Raw genomic sequence first — 21,855 nt, forward strand, 5'->3', positions numbered from 1 at the left:
ATAGCCTGTTTATCTGGTTACACTAATATTCTATAAAGCAGGTTCCCGCTTTCGTTTATAGAAATATGCACTAATCAAGTGCCAAGTTATTGAATTAGATCTTAAAACATTTATAGGATACTGTACAACCCTCCCCTCCCCCCAAGCAGCTCCTAGTGTACACTCCTTCAAAGCAAGAAACTTTCCTGCATGTTCAATTAATATGTGCCACCTCTGAAAGATTAGGATTCTTTGGCTATACAAAACAGTTATGTTTAAAAGATGATTCAAGACTAACAATTTAGCCTTCTCATCAGGGTCCACTACCAAGAGGGTGGCTCAATTTGTTATAACCTTTTGTGAGTCCTCCAAATATGCAGTGAAATCCCAATTGCCTCTCTGGGATCACTTATCAGCCACATCCCAAGTGGTCATGGGTAAGTTTTATAAATATACATCCCGTCCGTGTGTCTTTGTAAAACAGGCTTAAATAGGCAACTGCTTCACTTTTACATCTAGGCAACTTGTCATTACTCTCAAAATGAGAAAAACCTTTACAGGGTCCATTTACAAAAGAGCAGTAAGTGCAAAGCATCTGCATTAACTTCTGACAATTACTGCACAGAAAAAATACTTTACTGCACAGTAAGTACAGATAGACAAGAGGTGATACCCGTGCTTCCGTACCAATCACAGCAAGGAGAGGACACATACCCAAATAGGAGATGTAGTGACTGGATCAGTCAATGTGGCAGTGTTGATTACCACTTGCTAATTACTTATGACATTTTGGTAAAAGAACCTCAGGTTTTGTGCCCTCCTGCTATGACACACTGTAGGAGAGGTTTATTATTTATTAACAGATGCAAGGCACAATTGAAAACGCAGTAATTTACTCAGTAAGTGAACAAAACATTTCTGTTATCTGTCTGACACAATAAACTCTGGAAGGGGGAGAAGGATAAATCAATACAGTCTTGTTTCTACTGAATGCAACTGCTGTTCCCCAAGAAGAGCTGACTCAGGGCTCCAATTGTGGAGTCAGCAGACTGGATGACTCATGTCTGGAGAAGTCTTAAAGTGCTAACACACTCCTTGCTTCTTCATCCGATCTGCATGAATGCTTGCCCATGGGCTACTGTACAGTTTAATCATGAAGCTGACTTTAAACACTACAAGTCCCTCTCCCAATTTCTGCCAATGGCAAGACTCTTTTGGATAAAGCTCTGTAAACTGCCTAAAAATAGTTTTACTTGTATCAGTGATTCACTTTGCTCAACAAACTTCCCAATCAAATTCCGACGACTACTGTAATAACATTGATTTGTAAACTGGGATACAGATTAGCCTGGGATGTAAACTGGGATGCAGATTAGCCTGGTTCGTGAACCTCATTATTTATTTAATAGGATTTATTAACTGCCTTTATGAAGAGATTCACCCGAGGTGTACAGCAGATATAATTCAACATAAAACTTACAATTTTGTTGCAGCACAACAGTAGTAAAAAGACCAAATATAAACATAAACACAATGAATGAGGGAAAGTCAAAATCAGTAAATTGAAACGAATTAATAGAACTACCATGAAACAATTTCAAAAATATACTTATTAACAGCACTGAAATTCAAATAAAAGAGATATAATAGATACTAAAAGGGAGATATAATATTTATGAAGCATCTAAAAAGCACAAATTAGAACATTCAAATAACATAGATACGACGCTAATGCTTTGCTATAATACAGTTTATACCATAGCTGACGGTCAAATGCAGATATTAGATGGGAACAAGCTGGGTGGTACCTCAGAGTAGTGATGTCCGATTCAGGAAAAAATATTTCAATTCGATTCAGCCTACTGAATTGATTTTTCAATTCGATTTTCCTGCCCAAATGGGTGTTTTTTTCAAACATCCTGGTGGGTTCATTTTATAGCCTCTTCACCCCCTTTGCCCTCTCCTACCCACACTGGTGCTGTGGTGTAAACAAAAAAGACTTTTCCTCTCTCTGTTAAATCCTAGCTCACATTTGCGGTCTAACACCACCTCTAGCAGGATACACATTTCAAATCTGAAATATTGTAATCACAAAATAGAAAATACAATTATTTTTTCTACCTTTTGTTGTCTGGTCATTATTCAGATCTTGTTGGTCAAAGGCTCTGGTTGTCTTCTGATAACTTGCTTGCTAGGGTCTCCTTCTTTCTTCTTTCTCCGTGCTAACCATCCATCTTTGTCCTCTCCTTCTGTTTCCTTCCCTCCCCTGGAAGTCTGGCATCTTTCCTTTTTTTCATCTCCATCCCCAGATCCACCTTTTCTCAACTACCCTTTCATCCAGCTTCTCTCCCTCCTTCCCCATCACCCCAGATTCCACCAGCTCTCCCTTTCTCTTCCCAACTACTCTCCTATCCAGTATCTCTATCCCCCTCCCCCCACACCATCCCTTGTGTACAACTTCTCTCCCTTTCTGTTCCTTCCCTCCCTAAATCCCATTGTCCACCATCTCTTTCCCTCTCCTGTTTTTAGATCCATTATTTCTTCTATCCCTCCCCCCATTTCCCCTCTCCCTATCCCTCCCCATCTCCCCTCTCCCCCAAGTTCATCTCTCTCTCCAAGTTCATCCCCCTTCTGCATGATCTCCCCCAAGTTCATCTCCCCCCTCCACCATCCATCTTCCCCCTCCATCTTCTCCCCATCTCTCCTTCTCCAGTCCACCTACTCCAAGTCCATCTCCCATCTCCCCCCAGCTCTGACTCCCAACACAGAAGCCCAGTATTTGGCTGGCAGAGGGCAAAACTCGCGCATTGTGGCACCTACCAAGAGCTCTGGGCGCTTCGCACAGCGGACAAACATTTTTTCCATGAGCTGCAGAAGATGCAGCCTTGCAAAAGCCGAGTGAGAAGCGTATCCGCACTGAAGCACTTCCAATGCACTCGCACTGCTCCTTGGGAGCCCCCTTGCGCCACCACATCATGTGGCCGATGAAAGGCCAGCCGCTGCCAGGACCCGGGAGAGCAGGCACACGCCATTGAGCAGCAGCAGCAAGAGCATGCATGCAGGTGGCGGATAGGGGGTGTTTGCCAGGCTCCGGGGGAAGCATGAGCGTGCATGTGGGAAGATGAAGCGCGGGCATCTGCTGCCAGCCAACCAATTAAAAATCACCTTGTTGCCGCCGTTCTGCATGCTGAGGTCCACTCGGCTTTCCCTCTGCCACCGGAGTCCTTGCTTCTGATGTAATTTCCAGTTTCGCAAAACCGGAAGTTACACTAGATGGAAGGATTCCGGTGGTAGAGGGAAAGCCCGAATGAGTCTCTAGCAAGCGGGCTGACGAATCGGTGAGTTTGATATTTTACAAAAATAAATCAATTCGAATTGATTCACCCGAAGTGAATCGGTGAATCGATTTGAATCACAAATCGGGCAGCACTAGTAGAGTATGTTGGGAAAAACAGATGGGAAGTTAAGCTCAAGGCAAGTTGTTTATACAGTTAAAAAAGGTACGAGGAACTGATTTAGGCCCCCTTTTACAAAGCAGCACTAGTGAGTGTCACGCAGCAAATGGTCCAATGCCCATTTAATCCTTATGGGCATCGAATAATTTTCTGTGTTTGCCCGTGATATTGGGCTTCATAAAAGAGGCCCTTAAGTTAGTGTGTGTGGCAAGCTAGTCCTCATTTTGTGTAGGAGTATGGGGTGGAGACACCCAAATGATTTATTTCTTATATAAATCATTAACGGAGGGCTTCACCTTCATGAATCTGGAGACTAATGGGTGCATCGAGATGAGTCTACTATTCAATTGAGTATGAAAAGCACTGATTGCATTGAGATGTAACGTACAACAAAATTTTTTCCAGAGAAAGGAAAATGGTAAAACCAGAGGACATAATTTGAGGTTGAGGGGTGGTAGATTCAAGAGCAATGTTAGGAAATTCTACTTTACGGAGAGGGTGGTGGATGCCTGGAATGCGCTCCCAAGAGAGGTGGTGGAGAGGAAAACGGTGACGGAGTTCAAAGAAGCGTGGGATGAACACAGAGGATCTAGAATCAGAAAATAATAGTAAATATCGAAGCACTAAAGGCAGTACTGGGCAGACTTGCACGATTTGTGTCTGTATATGGCTATTTGGTTGAAGATGGGCTGGGGAGGGCTTCAATGGCTGTGAGGGTGTGGATGGGCTGGAGTGAGCTTTGATGGAGACTTCAGCAGTTGGAGCCCAAGCACAGTACCGGGTAGAGCTCTGGATTCTTGCCCAGAAATAGCTAAGAAGAAAAAAAATATATTATTTTTTTTAATTTAAATTGAATCAGGTTGGGCAGACTGGATGGACCATTCGGGTCTTTATCTGCCGTCATCTACTATGTTACTATGTCAGAAATTTGAAGTCCAGAATTGGAAAGATGAAAGAGGTAGTCTAGCAGAGACGGTAGAGGACATATGACTGGATCCAAGAAGTGGAGATCACACCAGATAATAAATTGTGTCTATTTAAATTGGTAACAGTGTCTAGTAAATCGTTTTCTGGATGCTTCAATAATGTTCAAGACTAAAGGCAAAAGGGGAGAGGCATCTATTTCTGGGAAGATAGATACCAGGTTATGAGTACCAATGAACGTAGTTTGGGATGAAGGAGGGAACCTTCGTTCTGAGTTAGTAGAATTGGAAATAACTGGATCAGGATGGGATCCCGATCGCTGAGCTGTAGGAGGAGAGGAAACCAGGGTTGCCATGGCCAAAGTACGGTAGTGTTAAGAGAATCATAGAGGCTTACTCTTGGTGAAGTTTGAGTAGAGTTTTCCCAATTAGTGGTATTGGAGGAAATTTTATTTATTTTAAAATTTATAACCCACAGCATCCCACAATTCTGCATGGAGTACAATAAAGCATACATAATAAAATTACAACAAAGAAGTTTCAGTTCCTTTGTAGTTGGAAAGAAAGCCAAGGTCTTTGTTAAGAGAGAGGAATCAAAGCAGTTTAAGTTTCATTGTAGTGGGAAAGAAAGCCAAGGTCCATGTTGAGACCTGTCCAGTGGGTATCAAAATATTTTATCATTTTGATTTCAAAAGTCTTTTACGTTCTTGGATTGTCTAAAAATTTCCTCTCAGTATTCTCACCGTAAAATCATTAAGACAGTGGTCAGTTTTTCCAAAGTGCTGTCCGACAGAGGTGACATCCTGATTGGCATTGTAATTTTTAATATGATATCTGTATAAGTTGATCCTAGTCTTTAGCATCTGGTCTGTTACATTGGTGAAACAGGCCAGATGCTAAAGACTAGGATCAACTTGCTTTGCTATCTCTGTGTCTCCTACGTAACAAAGACCTTGGCTTTCTTTCCCACTACAAAGAAATTCAAACTGTTTGTCACCTCTTTGTCTCCAACTACCACTGAAATGCTTTCATGTTTCCCTTATATACACTGATTTTGCCAATATTTGATTACTTCTGATCTGAAAAAGTAGGGGTTACCTTCGAAAGTTAATCATAAACTACATTAAGTTAGTCCAATAAAAAAGGTATAATTTTTTTCCTTTATATTTTTATTTCGACATATCACTTTATCTTTGTCATCATCCAGTCTTACAATTTCACTGCTACACTTCTTTCTTTCACGGGCATCTCCTATTTCCAAGCCTTGGAACGCTTGGAACGCTCTCCCTGAGGAGGTCGTGATGGAGACCAGCATTCTGGGATTCAAGAGCAAGTTGGATGCACACCTTCTTGCAAATCACATTGGGGAATACGAGTAAACAAGGTTTCTCAGCAGGGAACACCTGGCTTGGCCTCCGCGGGTGCGGGTCGCCGGACTGGATGGACCTAGAGTCTGATCCGGCGAAGCCATTTCTTATGTCTTTGCCACATTACTTTCCTAAGTCATTTAAGCTTTATCAGATATTTTTCCTCTACTGCTCAGAGATCCTTTTTATTTTCTCAATTCATCTTTTTGCTCTTACACTTTCAGCCCTCTCTTAGGAAAGGAAATAAAAGGAAAGGAAATGGGCATGGTTTTCAAAACATGAAGATCTGCTATATTTATTTTAGCTCTTTTTATTTTAGCTAATGCCACTTTCAGGTCCTGAAGGTGCTACTTGGGAAAGATCCCAGTTAACTGAACATTCTAGATGGTAAAGTGCTGGATAATGGAACTTTCACTCTATAAATATACAGTATGCACTAGATCTTGGAAAAGTTCATTTAGAAGCTTAAACTGTAGGATGACTTTTTTGATTATTGTATTTTTCTGTTGCCTGTGTGCCTCCTGGCTTTTGGAAAGGATGACCTAACTACATGTTAGCATAAACAGTCTTCCTTCATGATGGAGGATGAGGGCTTGGTTGTTTATTTGGCATAGATTCTGCTCTGCCCAAAGACTGCATTGCACAAAGCTCTGTCCCTTCAATAATTCCAGACTTTCATGATTAAAAAACCACAACACTATACTTTTAATGGAAGAAAATAGATACAGTCTAAGACTGACTTTCACAGAAAGTTTATCTAAACAGCCCCTCCAGTACGCTTTGTTGCTAAATGCATTTTTAAATGTTCACAATAAAAAACTAACTAACTTTCTTTTGAAGACTTAACCTTGTTTTGGTGGTTCCAGTTAGGCAGCATTTCACCAAGGCATATATTTAAATGGAAACATAGGGTGTCCTAATTGGTTCTGTGACGAAGATTATGAAGCCTGGTCCCTTTTTTTTTGTCATGTTATATGGGCATTTTTCTCTGTAATTTGCTGTCACAGCTGACTTCTAAAATTAACTTCTCCTCCCATTGGCAGAGAGAACAGTCATTATCTGTTTTTTGTTTAATGACTGTTTACCCACCAGCCAATTCAGGTCAAAAATAAAACAATATACAAAGAACTAAACCTTCAATCACTGCTATAAAGTCATGTTGGACTTTCATTTGTTTAGAGACATCAATCTCTCAAGTTCAAATTCGTCTAATATTTTTCGGTTGTCCTTAGTGAAAACTGGGACTGACAGAGTAGGATCTTGTTTAAACCCTGGCAACTATTAGTGGGACTGACAACTGCCTGCAACAATTTACAAAATCACCTTGTTGTCTCTTAGGCTCTGTAGCATAACCATACATCTGCATTTTGCCAACTTGCTCTCCAAGAGTTCTTGGAGGTATTTTCTCCCTTTAGAGCAGGGGTACCCACACTTTTTTGGCTTGTGAGCTACTTTTAAACTGACCAAGTCAAAATGATCTACCCACAATAAAAATTAAAAAAACACAAAGCACACTGTATGCACAGAAAATGTTAGTTATCATTTATATTTGGGGGTTTTTTTTTCAAAGAGGTCAAGACAGATGACTTTAAAGTATGCATGTCACCTCAGTAAAAACTATAGAAAAATAGACAAATATAGTGCAAAATATAGACAGCAGATATAAATTCTCAAAACTGACACGACTGTGCATCTTTCTTTCTCCTGCATGCTTCCTCTCCTTCAGACCTCAATCCATTCCCCAACCAAAATCTCTCTCTGCCTCTCCACGAATCCTCTCTCTCTGCCTGCCCCCTGCCACCCAACACACTCCATTCCCTTCCCCAACATTAAACTTTTTCTTCCTCTTTCCATGCCCCCTCCCTATTCTTTCTGTCTTTCTTTCTCTCTCTCTCCCTGCCCCCCTCCCCTTTCTTTATTTTTTCTCTCTCCCTGCCCGCCAAGCCGCCACCGCCGATTTCTCCCTTCTTCCCCGACACTGCAACAGGCTAGGCACATGCAGTGACTGCACAAGCAGCGGGCCCACAAGCCTATCCCCCCCTCTTCCCCCCGTCAATTCTGACATCAGAGATGAAGTTCCGGTCCAGCCAATCATAGCCTGACTGGCTTGGAACTTCTTCTTCAACGTCAGAATTGACATCCCGGGCTCTGTGATCGACTCATGTTGCCATTGCGATCTACTGGTAGATCGCAATCGACGTTTTGGGCACCCCTGCTTTAGAACAAGTCACTTGCGATTCTCCAGCACTACAGGTACCAGAGGAGGCTAAGCCCAGGGCCCCCACTCTCCTCATATGCGCTTCTGCACATGGCACATGGACGATCCTCAGCCACCCATCCAGCACAAACCTGGCATAATATAGGGGTAAAAAAGTGTGAGAAGTCCATTATAATCTATTTTAAGCCAAATCAAAGGATTTTGAGGCAGACAGAGGCTTTTTAATCAAAATTAGGAAATCCAAGATGGCTGTGGCAGCAGCGTTTTGGCGCCACAAAATGGTCAGAGAAAGCTGCAGCAAAGTCCAGAAAATTCAGGGATGGGGTTTTGGAGGTGGAGGACCCTATAGGTAGCACCCAAACTCACCAAAACAATAATCCTTAGTCCCCCCAAAATTTCCAATAGGCTATAATAGCTTTACTCACTGCTGTGCTGCACTAGTGCTATTGCCTGCTTCAGCTCACACTGCAGCTGGATAATGGAGAAGAACACTGCCTTAAGCAAGTATATACCTAGTCCAGGATGCTGCAATTTTCGGGCTGCCAGCATGACAACGGGGGGGGGGGGGGGGGGAGGGGGAAGGATAATGCAGCCGGCACCTGAGAAAGCACTCCCAGGCTGCTATGGGGCCAAATGGCCTGCACTCAAGTGCCTGTTAAATCAGGGGTGAATCTGACTATCAAGGGAATGGTCCTTGGCTAGACAGGTTTCCTCAAAGGGTTGCCCTGTTAGCTGCAGACTGCTAGAGGATCTGTGTCTTCTTCCAGGCAGAGCTGCCCCAAGGCTATTGGGGATCTCTTGAGCACCAAAAGAATTTGGATAAAAGTCCTAAAAATAACAAAACTTCTCAAAGCAGAACAGAAAACACCTTCCTGCTTGCGTGCACAAAGAAAAACTGAAGAGATGCAGTACAGCCCACTGAGGAAGGAGGTGGCACTGAAGAAATTATAGATGACTAGTCTTTAAGCCCGTTACATTAACGGGTGCTAGAATAGATGCGTCTGTCAGTCTGTCTGTGTTTCTTTATCACTCTCTCCTTTGCCGCTGTCTGTATCCTTCTGTCTCCCCCCTCCCGAGCACAGCTGTCTTCCCCCAGGACACACCTCCACCCAAAGCAGCCCCCTTTCCCTCTCCCTAACTGTCTCTCCATGGCCCCCTCTGTCTCCCCCCAGCACACCCCTCCCCCCCAAAGCAGCCCCCTTTCCCTCTCCCTGTCTCTCCATGGCCCCTTCTGTCTTCCCCCCCCAGAGTAAAGCTGTCTGTCCCCAGCACACCTCCCCCCCAAAGTAGCCCCCTTTCCCTTTCCCTATCTCTCCATGGCCCCTTCAGTCTCCTCCCAGAGCAAAGCTGGCCCCAGCACACCTCCCCCCCAAAGCAGCCCCCTTTCCCTCTCCCTCTCCATGGCCCCTTCTGTCTCCCCCCAGCACACCCCTCCCCCCAAAGCAGGCCCCTTTCCCTTTCCCTCTCCCCCTGGCTCCCGGTATTGATCCCCTTCTTACCCTCCCCTCCATCTCGGCGTCTTTTGGCCTGCTCCTCTTCAAAGCAGCCTGCGATCTTGGTGGCTGGCTTTAGCGAACCTAGCAGGCCGCTCTCCAACTCGGTAGCACGTTCCCTCTGACGCGATCCCGTGCGTCAGAGGGAGCGTGCTACTGAGGTTGGAGTGCGGCCTGCAAGGTTCTTTAAAGCTGGCCACGATCGCAGGCTGCTCTGAAGAGGAGGATCAGCGGCGGCGGCGAGTGAGGTGACACGGCGAGGATGTGGGCAGGCAGCGAGTGAGAGGCAGCGGCGAGTGAGGGCGGGCGGTGACGCGCCGAGGACAGGGAGAGAGCACAGTCGGGCGCCTTCAGCCCCCGCATGCGCCGTGAGGTTAGAATGTTGCCACAGAAGCACACCTCACGGCGCCACACCTCACAAATTTTCAAGAGCGCATGCGCGCTCTAGCGTTTTATTATTATTGATTCCTTCGCAGTTAGGGGAAGTTAACCCATTTGTTGGTACTTGTATGCCCTGGGTACCAGAAAATATGTTAAAACTCTCTAATCCACAATTTAGTTTTGAAACTAGTTTGAAGATTCTGGTGTTTTATTAAATAACACTTTACAGATACATGGGTCAAAAGATTTGGATTTACCCTGATCTTACAAAATCTATTCAAGAAAGAACGAAGAAATTTATTTTGCACAGATAGCGAGTTTAAGCCTTGGGTGGCACTTTTCAACTTCTTCACCCCTGTAAATGTGAGGTGGTTATTTCCTCTACTAGATATGTTTTGTTTGTTTTTAAATAGAAAAACTAGTTTTTGATAGAGGCTACACACAATCAGCAGTGGTCTGATTTAGATTAGGTTTAATCAAGGAATTACTGAGAATCTTATAATGATTTTTTATTTCTTCTTCCTATAATATTATTCTTTAATTTATTTCTTTATTACCTGGTTGGTTAAAGGGTTTATTACTTTTGGTTCTCCCTCCTTTTGTGAATTGTGTAGCATGATATATTTGAAGATTGATGGACAATGCTATTGCCTGAATGTTTTTCTAAAATGCGCTTTTCTTTCAAGTTTCTTTGCTTATAAAAATTTCATAAATGCAAAAAAAAAGAAAATAAATCTACACTTTCCTAGTTCACATGGAATTTATTCCAATCCAATTTTCACTTCCAGTTTTCAATATTTAGTTGCCCAAGCCTGGAATTCTCTTCTGATTAAGATCATAATTTTATTATTTAGCTTTTAGGAAACAGTTAAAAGCATACTTTTAAAAATAAATTTTTTTTTATAAGAACTGTTTATATTAAGATTTATGTGACCATTATAACTGCTGTTAATTCTTCAAAGCTGTCTGAATTTAATGGATATAATTTGCACTGAACTACAAAGTTGTTGTGGAATATATCAGTATCAATCACCAGTGGCGTACCTAGCATATGTGACACCCGGGACCAATCATTTTTTGACACCCCCCCATCTACATGAAAAATATGATTTTTAGTAACAATCCACATATCACACAACAAGAGTGTACCTAGGAAAAGGCAGCATCTTAAACACTGCAGTGAGCACTAGAACACCAACACATACATTGTAAAACTAAACAAGCCAGATCCTGCACGGTTAATTGATCCTGTAGTCAATGCCAACTGAAAACTATATTCTTTTCATACACACAGAACAGAGATACACCCTCACCTAATATGGAATAATCACAAACTAAAAATAGAAATATGTAGACAAAAGTTAAACTGAACTGCCAAGAAACCAGACTCTGCATACAATGCAACACCACAAAAACAGTAACGCATGTCCTCTAATACAATGCAAAATATAAAGACAGTAGATGTAAATTTGAAAAAACTGATACATAATAATCACCACTTTACAAATTAACAAATAAAAATAAAACAAATAATGAGAAATAAGAAAATAACATTTTATTGGACTAATCCATTTTTCAATTAGCTTTCAGAGGCCAAATCTTTCTTCAGAACAGTACTGTTATTGTATCCTGTCCTGACCTGAGGAAAAGTGTTTAGTCCAAAAAATTGCCTTATTTCCATTTCCTATTTATAAAATTTTATCAATACAATTATAATACTACTTGATTCTAAGTAAAGCAACAAAAAAATATTTTTACCTTTTGTCATTTCTGCTTTAATCATCTTCTCTTTGCTCTCTTCTTTCTATAAAGCGTTTGTCCTCTCTCCCTTCCATGCAACATCTGCCCTCTCTTTACCCCTTCCACCCAGCTTGTGCCCTCTCTCTCTACCCCTTTCATCTACTGTACACCCTCTCTCTGCCCCTTGCATCCACTGTCCACCCTCTCTCTGCCCCTTGCATCCACTGTCCACCCTCTCTCTGTTCCATATGGCATCTTCCCTCTTTCTATGTCCCTTCAATAAACTGTATATCCTGTGCCCTTTCTCTCCTTTGTACATGATTCATTTTAGCTTCACCCCCTCCCCTATGCTCTGGCATCTTTCTCTTCTCCTTTCCTTCCCATTCCACCCCATGGTCTGGCATCTATATCTCCTTCCCTTCTCTCCCCCCATACCCTGGCATCTCCCTCCTATCTCTCCCTCTGGCACCTCCTCTCATTTCTTTCCCTCTGGTCTGGCATTTTGTCTCCTTTAGTTTCCCTTCCTTCCCCCCCATGCCCTGGCATCTCTCTCCTCTCCTTCTATCTCCCCCTCCCACTCCATTATCTAGCATCTCTTCTCCTTCCTTCCACCTGGTCTGGCATCTGCCTCCCCCCTTCCATGGTCTGGTAGCTCCTTTCCTTTACTTCCATGGTCTTGGCATCTCTTTCCTCTCCCTTCCCTGGTGTTCCTTCTTCCCTCTCTCTCACCAATTGGGTGCAGCAGCAGCAGCAGCACTTCTCTCTTGCCCCCTCCCCAATTGGGTGCAGTAGCAGCAGCATCTCTCTTCCCCCTCCCCCCCTTGGGTGCAGCAATAGCATCTCTCTTCCCCCCTCCCTTCTTGGGTGCAGCAGCAGCAGCATTTCTCTTCCCATTGGTGGAGTCGCAAGTTTCCCTCCATCGCTGACCTCTTGCTGCTCTTCCTTGCTTTGGGCCTTCCTCATTGCCGGGTCCTGCCTTCGTAGAAACAGAAAGTAGGCAGGACCTGGCAGCTAGGAAGGTCCGAAACAAGGAAGAGCAGCAAGACAAGTTTTAACTTCCCTCCGTCTCTGACCTGTCTCCCTTAGCTTCCCTCCGTCGCTGACCTTAGCCCTAGCGAACTCATGCTCCGGGGCTCGAACGTGTGTGTGCCGACTTCTCTTCTCCTCCCCTCCTCGGAACGTAACTTCTGGTTTTGGAGGGAAGAGAAGGGAAGCTGGCATGCACACCTTAAAGCCCCGAAGCATGAGTTCGCTATGGGCTAAGGTGGGAAATCGCCAAGCCGGTGAGAGGCGGGGGTTGTTTTTTTAAAAAAAATGTTGAGCAGCGGCAGGATTTGCGATAAATGGCAGCCGGGTAATCATCTAAATTAGCCGGGCGCAGCGCCCAGCTAAAAGGCCCTAGGGCAGTGGTAGGCAAGCTCATTAGTCAAAAGAGCCAAAACCAGCAGTACAACGATTAAGATTTTTTTTGAGACCCTAGGGCAGTGGTAGGCAAATTCATTAGTCAAAAGAGCCAAAATCAGCAGTACAACAATTAAGATTTTATTTGAGAGCCATACTCCATGCCCGCTTGCGCTACGACTGCTACATCAACCCGACTGACACCCCGTACGTCCGCACGTAGTTGAACTTGATTCGTGGCAGAGCCTAGAGAATGACAGGGGGAAAAAATTTGTCTCCGTCCCCTCCCAGTCAGCTCGGTCCCCATCCCCGCAAATCACCTGATTCCATCCACACAAGCCTTGAATTGTTTTATATTGAAGTTATTATATTAAAGTATAAAAAGAAACAATATTCTGTACAATTGTCAATTTATAAATCAGCGTTTTCTCCCCACTCTCTCTTCCCAATTTCCCTTCAGCGTCCTCAGCCCACTCTCTCTCCACTTTCCTTCAGCGCACGCACATAAAAACAAGCAAGTAATTTTATATCATTTTCATTCTATTCATTCATAGAAATTAAAGTCTAAATAATGCCAGTCACATAACAAAACATGATTTTACAAAAATAATTCCCTGCACAGTCAAGCCTGCAAGGATTACTAGATGTCTTTCAGCAGCTTCCCTCCCTCCCCCCCCTTACCTTCGTGGCCAAGTCAAAATATATATATTTTTGGCACCTCTTCTGACATTATGTCAATCTATAGGATTTCATGTTTTTGCCTATGCTGATGATATACAGTTATTGTACCCCCTAAATAATAACAACATAAATGAAATTTTGTCAATTAATGGGAAACTTGAGCAAATTCATCATTGGCTGGACAAAAACAGGTTGGCCCTCAATATTAAAAAAACAAATATCATGCTATTTCCTTATAAGGAAAACTTTTCTTTAGTTGCTCCTATTTTGATTCAAAATATTCCTCTTCAATTAGTTAAAAATACTAAAATTCTAGGAGTAATTTTTGATAATAAACTTAATTATCATGATCACATTAGTAGTATTGTGAAAACCACCTTCTATAGATTGCGGAAAATTCGATCCATTTCTAAATTCCTCTGTCCCAGAGCACTTAATATTCTTATTCACTCTCTGGTGATGTCTAAAATCGATTATTGCAACTCATTATTTACAGGAATTGCGTTACAAGAAATTAAACGTTTACAAATTATTCAAAATGCTTCTATTAAATTAATAACAAAATCTAAAAAATTTGATCATGTGACACCACTCCTTAAAAAGGCTCATTGGCTTCCAGTCATACATAGAATTACACATAAATTATGTACTATTATCTTTAAAACATTAGAAAATAAGACTCCAGCATTTTTATTCAGACTACTTATCCCATATTCAGTTAAAAGAACTTTAAGATCTAGTGAACGGAACCTTTTATCAATTCCTTCGTTAAAAGTAATTAGCACAAGAAGACAATTTATCTTCTCATGTACAGCTCCCCAGATCTGGAATGCGCTTCCTATGTTTTTACGGGAGGAGAAGGTGTTTGGGAAATTTAAAAGCGAATTAAAAACCTTTTTGTTCAAAGACGCATTTGCAAATTAATTAAATTTTATTATAAAGTGTTATTCTAGCGAATTATTTCTATCTTTTGTTTTTTTTAATTTCCTTATGTGTTTTCCCTGTATGTTCTTTCTTTACTATAAAAAATGTATTTCACCCCCTCTTACCTTTTGTTTACGTTATAATTAATTAACTGTATGTAATGTTTTCGTTTCCTTACATGTATATTTTATTGTACATCGCTTAGAAATCTGATTAAGCGATTCAACAAGCAAACTAATAAACTTGAAACTTGAAACTTGATGATCTACCAACAATAAAATTTTAAAAACACAAAGCACATTGTACGCAGAGAAAATGTTAATTATCATTTATATTCTGCGGGTTTTCAAAGAGGTCAAGGCAGATGACTTTATGCAATGTCACCTCAGTAACAACTATACAAAAATAGACAAATATACCCCCTCCCTTTTTACTAAACCGCGATAGCGGTTTTTAGCGCAGGGAGCTGCGCTGAATGCCCCACGCTGTTTTCGACGCTCATAGGCTTCCTGCACTAAAAAACGCTATTGCGGTTTAGTAAAAGGGGGCCATAGTGCAAAATATAGACAGCATATATAAATTCTCAAAACAGACACATTTTGATCACTAAATTGAAAATAAAATCATTTTTCCTACCTTTGGTAATTTCATCAGTCTCTGGTTGCACTTTATTCTTCTGACTGTGCATCCAATATTTCTTTCCTTCTTTCAACCTCCTGTATGCTTCCTCTCCTCCAGACTTCATTCCCTCCCCCAAATTTCTCTTTGTTTCACCCTGCCTCCTTCTTTCTCTCTCCATGTCCCCTTTCTTTCTGTATGTCTGTCTTTCTCTCTTTTTCCGTGCCCCCTTCTTTCTTTCTCTCTCCATGCCCCCTTTCTTTCGGTATGTCTTTCTCTCTCTCTGTGCCCCATTTCTTTCTTTCTTTCACCCTACCTCCTTCTTTCTTTCCCTCTCCATGCCCCCTTTCTTTCTCTATGTCTGTCTTTCTCTCTCTCTCTCCGTGTCCCATTTTTTCTTTGTTTCACCCTGACCCTTTCTTTCTGGCTCCCTGTCTCCCCTTTCTTTCTTTCTCCCTCCCCTCCCCCATGCCACCTCAATTGGGAAAATGCTGCTACCGCTGCTGGGGAATAGGCTGCCATTGCCACCATTGGGAACAGACCAGTGCCGAGTTCGCTTGCTTCTCTTCCCCGCGGGGCCGACCAACTCTCGCCGCCCGACATCAATTCTAACGTCGGAGAGGACGTTCCGGGCCAGCCAGGCAGCGATTGGCTGGCCCAGAACGTTCTCTCTGACGTCAGAATTGACGTCGGGTGGCGAGAGTTGGTCGGCCCCGCGGGGAAAAGCAGGGAGAACTCGGCACCGGCCTGTTCCCGATGGCGGCGGTGGCACTCAAGTGGCTAAAGAGCCACAGTTTACCTGCCTAGGGAGAAAACTGGAGGGTGGCCAGCTGTGCACCCCCTTGGGGCGTGCACCTGGGGTGGACCGCCCCCGCCCCCCCTTGGTACGCCACTGTCAATCACTTCACTGGCTCTCTATCCGCCTTTGAATACAGTTCAAGCTCCTATTGCTGACCTACAAAGTGTGTTTATTCTGCTGCCCCTCAATCTCTCTCCTTAAACATCTCCCAGAGAACTCTGTTCCTCAGATAAGCGGCTCTTAGCTGTACCCTTCTTCTCCACTGCCAATTCCAGACTCCATTCCTTTCATCTAGCTACCCCCTATGCCAGAGTTTGTCTGCCAACTCCCTTCCCTTTCCTTGTTTAAAAGCAGACTGAAAGCCCATCTTTTTTATATAGCCTTCAATCCATAACCCTACTCCCCAGCCAGCAGATTAACCGTTCCCCTTAACTGTATCCGTGGCATCCTAGTTGTCTGTCTTGTCTGTTTAGATTGTAAGCTCTGTCAAGCAGGCATTGTCTTCTTTGTGACTCTGTACAGTACTGTGTACATCTGGTAGCGTTAAAGAAATAATTAATAGCAGTAGTTTCAAATGAATAATATGAACCATATAATATATGTATGAGTTACCAACTATCGCATCAATTGACTTAGATGGAAGTATGCAGCTTACAAAAATCTTTGGAAACATAAAAACTACCAAATATTGTCAAATTAATTTCTATCCAAATGAACAAGATCCTCTGCACAACATATTTTTGCTGGGTTTTACTAAATGGCGCTAAAGGTTTTTAGCGCAGGCTGGTGAGGTAAATGCTCTGACGCTCATAGGAATTCTATGAACATGGGAGCATTTACCTCGCCAGTCTGTACTAAAAAACCTCTAGTGCTATTTAGTAAAAGAGCCCTTTGTTTGTAATTGAGATAGGTCTTGACTGAAGTAAATCTCATAAAATGTATTTTAAAAACAGCAGGGGACTTGATTTTCCAGTACAGAGATCAGAACAAGTTTTGATCAAGGCAGAAATTTGGCACAAGGAACAAATCTGTACTAACACAACAAAAACCTAGTGCCTTTTAAAAGATGCACCCTTACTGTAGTACTGTGATGCTTTGCTCAATTTTTGAACCTCCTCTTTTGTACTGTTCCATAATAGATATCACAGCCTCCAGATCTTTTAATCTCATTTTTTGCTTACCTATCTGTGCCAGCAGGAACTGCTGCCCATTTTCTCTCCCTTCCTGGGCCTTGTAGCTGTCTAGGCCCAAATAACACCAATAGACAGATCTAAAGTATGGATTCCACTTGCTGCAGCAACACATTGCTACAGCCTGATCAGGCTAGTCTGTAACAAATCTTTTTTTATTTTCACACCCACAAAAACAATAGGATTTCTTAATCTAGTACAATAATTTATTATCCATTCAGAAGCCATTCAGTGTATTTTCTGTACATATCACTTTGTATAGAGAAATTCAGTGGACTCTTTCCTGCCGTTGTATTTTACCGTATATACTAAGAAATGTTTGTGTCACCACAGGTGTGTTGACTGTATGGTGGTCAAGGGTGACTCAGGGCAATCTGCTGCCTAAGGCAAAGGATGAGACGTGCTCTTGTTCCTCAAGCACCAAGGGCAAGGGGGCATCACCCTCACAGCTGGTCAGGGAATGGGGTCAGATGGGACATTGATGAGAAGTGTCCTTTCACTTAGAGCACTGATCAGGCTCCTACCCCCTTTGTTTTCCCCTGCTAGTCCAAAGTGCTAATCCCACAAAAAGCACGAGATGTTCTATGGCCTCAACATAACACTTGCAGCTCCCAATAAAGTATCAAGAGAGGCTCAGTGGCATCAACGAAACACTTTCCATTCTCACAAAAACTAACAGGGGCTCAGCAGCCGCACGATAACATTTTCTACACCCATAACACAAAGAAGTGGTCAACAGTCCCAACAAATCCAAATGCAAACACAGAGGCCCTCACAAAATACAGAATAAGGCCCAGATTTACTAAAGATAGCGATTCAATTGCTGTTGGCCGATTTTGAAACAGCGATTGATTCACTCTCTTTTTTGCATGCAAACTCCCGACTCAATCACTCAGTGAGCAATTGAATCGGGGCAGAGCCCTGACAGTAGTGACAGGAGAAGCAGCCTCCTGTCACTGCTGTCAGAACTCCTGTCAACCGCTCGCCGAACTTATGGCAGGAGGGATGCTCGGTCTCTCCTGCCATTGCCCCTCTCCTCCCCCGCTCGCCAGCAGCCGGTCAAACACCTCCTGCCTGAACACCCGCCTGCCTGCCGAACATCCGTGCTTAAACATATGGCAGGAGGGATGCCCACTCCCTCCTACCATTGGCCCCTCTCCTTCCCCCTCCAAACAAACGGCAGGAGGGATGCCACCTTAGGGATGAGTCTAAGGAAGTCCCTGATTGGCCATTGTTTTAGACTTTGTAGAAAGTCTGACTGGCGGGATGCTTACACCCGGCAGGCCTTCCCCTTCTCAGTGCATTCTGGGATGCACTTGGGAGGGGCCTCTGATTGGCTCAGATGACTAAGGCCTCTCCCATAGGAGCTGCCTTAGGCACCTGGGCCAATCGGAATCTTAGGCCACTCCCAGTGCATCCCAAGGGGTTGCAATTCTATATAGGATGCCAGTCTGATTCTCAGCAGTTTCTTAGGTGATTGCTGAGACCAGAGTTCTATACAGAATTTTCCTCTTAGTGTAGATGGGTCTAAAAAATAGATTTGGGCAAATTTCTAGAAGAAAAGTCCATAAACTGTTATTAAGGTAGACAAGGGGAAAGCCACTGCCTGTCTCAAGGGATAAGTAGCATGGATTCTAGCTACTCTTTGGGATATTGTCAAATATGTTTGGCCTAGATTGGTAACTGTTGGAAGCAGGATACTGGACTAGACAGACCTTATGTTTTTATGTTTTCTGTTAGTGATGCTTCTTTAATGCTGCACAGCAATTGCTTCCTGACTGGCCCTCCTTTTTTCCTCACCCCCATCCTAAACCACTACTACATTATGACACCTTCAAAAGTTGGGGCATTAGAGAAAAGTATAAGGACAATAGTTGCCCCTTTTGCTGGCCAGCAGCAAAGTGAGTTGGCTGTCTAGATATCTGTCTCACTTTGCCTAAACAGTGGAATTTAGCAATGTTACCAGGAAACAAACAAGAGATCTTTACAATTCATTCTCATTTTCAAGTGTCAAGTTATATTTTATCAAAACGAGAAACACAAAACCACCATAAAGTTAAACAAGGAATATTTCAAATTTCCTGTGTGTGTTTTTCCCCCTTTTGTATTGAGTTTTATCTGTAAGAGACTAGAACTTTCTGCCCTAGGCAAAGCTTACTTACCGTGAACAAGGAAGCAAAAATCTTTCCACATCAGTAACAAAGTTAGCTTTGTAAAGCCTTCAGCATCGTATTCGACTACCCCTCTGTAAACAAAAAAACCAAACAAACCACTTTCTGAGTTAATCATTATATTGTGCATTAATAAAGCCTGAGTTGAACTTAAACATCTTTGACCATATAGGAACCTCACAAGCTGTAAAACTATTTTAAGCAGCAGGGTGAAACAAAAAGTGTTAATCAGGATAGAATCATCTTTGCATACTATATTAAAATGAAGAAATTAATTTACAATATTTTATTTTATTCATTAGGACTAACCTTTGTGTCTTATAATTATTGATTTGATGGTTTTGCTACATGTTAAAGTGGGCATGCTCTGAACATTTAGGGTAGTGGTCTCCAACCTTTTTTATGTAAAGGGCCATACTTAGGGTTACCAGATATCTAGATTTCCCCAGACAGCTTTTCAACACCCGGCACTTCTCGTCGGGACAAAATCTCATCGGGAAGAGGCATCCGTGCATGCGCAGCCGCAGCGCGCATGATGTCATTTTCTGGGGGTCATTTTCGATCAGTGTTTAACTATGAAAACTCAAATAGACGCAGTGGTTCAGAAGAGTTATTATACCCTGTGGAAACTTCGTACTGTTAGATCTTACTTTGAAACTACCGCTTTCACTCTCTTAGTCCAGACATTACTTTTGCGTATTTTAGATTATTGTAATCCTATATAATAAAACGCTAGCCGCGCATGCGCACTCCAACTTTCGTGATCTGTAATCCCTGTTCCATGTTCTGTAGGTCCGCGGCCAAGCAGGAGTGCGCATCCGCGAGTCCCCAGCTCCTACCTACACTCGCAGCACTGGCCGCCATTGCTGGACTCCCTGCTCTTCGGTAACTCAGCAGTGGATAGAAGACACCGCTGATCTCCGTTCCTCCGGGGGGGGGGGAGAGGGTCTGGGAGGAGAGGGATCGCGGCCACTCAGCGCCCCCACCGAGGAGCCCAGTAACGTTCGCGCCGCAGCAGTAGGGAACAAGTCGACGACTCCCCCCTCCCGCACCAACCGCTGCCGCTCCTGTTTGAAGCGGCCTGATGAGGTTTGCGGCCGGCTGTAGCGAACCTCGCAGGCCGCTCTCCACATGAAGCACATTCCCTCTGACGCGATCGCGTCAGAAGGAACATGCTACCATATGGAGAGCGGCCTGCGAGGTTCAATACAGCCACCCATGAACCTAAGCAGGCCGCTTTGAACAGGAGCGGCAGCGGCGGCAGGAACCATGGATGGATGGAGGGAGGTAAAAACGGGAGGGGAAGCCGAAAAAGAAGGGCTATGGAGCAGGCAGAAAAAGGAGCTGTTTTGATGGGAGGGTTGTGCTGAGTGCACGAAGCAGGCAGGCAGGGGGAGAGGTAAAGGGGGCTGCTTTGGGGGGATGGTTGTGCTGGGGGCCGACAGCAATCATGGGGGGAACAGAAGAGGGCCACGGAGCAGGCAGGCATGGCACAACAGGGGGCCAGAGGGAGAGAGAAAGGGGGCTGCTTTGGGGGGAGGGGTGTGCTGGGGGCAGACAGCAATCAGGGAGGGGGGAGGAACAGAAGGGGGGCCACGAAGCAGGCAGGCATTGCACATCAGGGGGAGAGGCAAAGGGGACTGATTTGGGGGGGATGGTTGTTCTGGGGGCAGAAAGCAATCATGGGGGGGAGGAATAGAAGGGGCCATGGAGCAGGCAACCATTGCACAACAGGGGGATAGGGGGCTGCTTTGGGAGGAGAGTTGTGCTGTGGGCAGACAGCAATTATGGGGGAGAACAGAAGGGGGCCATGGAGCAGGCAGGCATTGCACAACAGGGGGAGAGAGAAAGGGGACTGCTTTGGGGGGATGGTTGTTCTGGGGGCAGAAAGCAATCATGGGGGGGGGGACATAAGGGGGCCACAGAGCAGGCAGGCATGGCACAACTGGGGGCCAGGGGGGAGAGAAAGGGGGCTGCTTTGGGGGGGATGTTTGTTCTGGGGGCAGACAGCAATCATGGGGGGGAACAGAAGGGGGCTAAGAATCAGGCAGACATTGCACAACAGGGGGAGAGGGAAAGGAGGCTGCTTTGGCAAGCAGGGGGGCCAGGGAGACAGACAGAAAGAAAGACGCACAGACAGGGGACCAGGGAGAGACACAGACACAAAGAATGACAGACAGACAGCGTCCAGGGAGAGAGAGAGAGAGAAATAAAAAACAAAAATCAGACATACAGACATCTACTCTAGCACCCGTTATTGTAACGGGCTTAAACACTAGTGTTATATATTTGACGACTACTAAGAAAAATTTGGCTAGACTGGCTTAGGTAAAAAACACAGCTATAAGAATGATCTACGGCCTGAAGAAGTACGATCATGTCACTCCTTATTATCGTGAGTTAAACTGGCTCCCTGTAGAGGCACGGGTGATTTTTAAATTAGGCTGCTTATATTTCAAAGTAGCTTTTGGTGCCGCTCCTTCATATTTTGTTGAAAGATTTGTTATCATGACTA

At 43.8% G+C, this 21,855-nt stretch overlaps 1 protein-coding gene across 5 annotated transcripts in view; it reads right to left on the bottom strand.

The window, feature by feature from the left end:
- The window catches only part of BABAM2 (BRISC and BRCA1 A complex member 2), a 467,557-nt gene that overhangs the window by 56,276 nt on the left and 389,426 nt on the right, over positions 1 to 21,855 (bottom strand). For all 5 annotated transcript variants that reach the window (XM_033939322.1, XM_033939323.1, XM_033939325.1 and 2 more), the window contains one exon: positions 19,332 to 19,414. In XM_033939322.1, the coding sequence (XP_033795213.1) occupies positions 19,332 to 19,414 (83 nt within the window). The remainder of the gene's footprint in view (positions 1 to 19,331; positions 19,415 to 21,855) is intronic.

Source organism: Geotrypetes seraphini, chromosome 3 (assembly GCF_902459505.1).
Source record: "Geotrypetes seraphini chromosome 3, aGeoSer1.1, whole genome shotgun sequence".
NCBI classification, from domain to species: domain Eukaryota; kingdom Metazoa; phylum Chordata; class Amphibia; order Gymnophiona; family Dermophiidae; genus Geotrypetes; species Geotrypetes seraphini.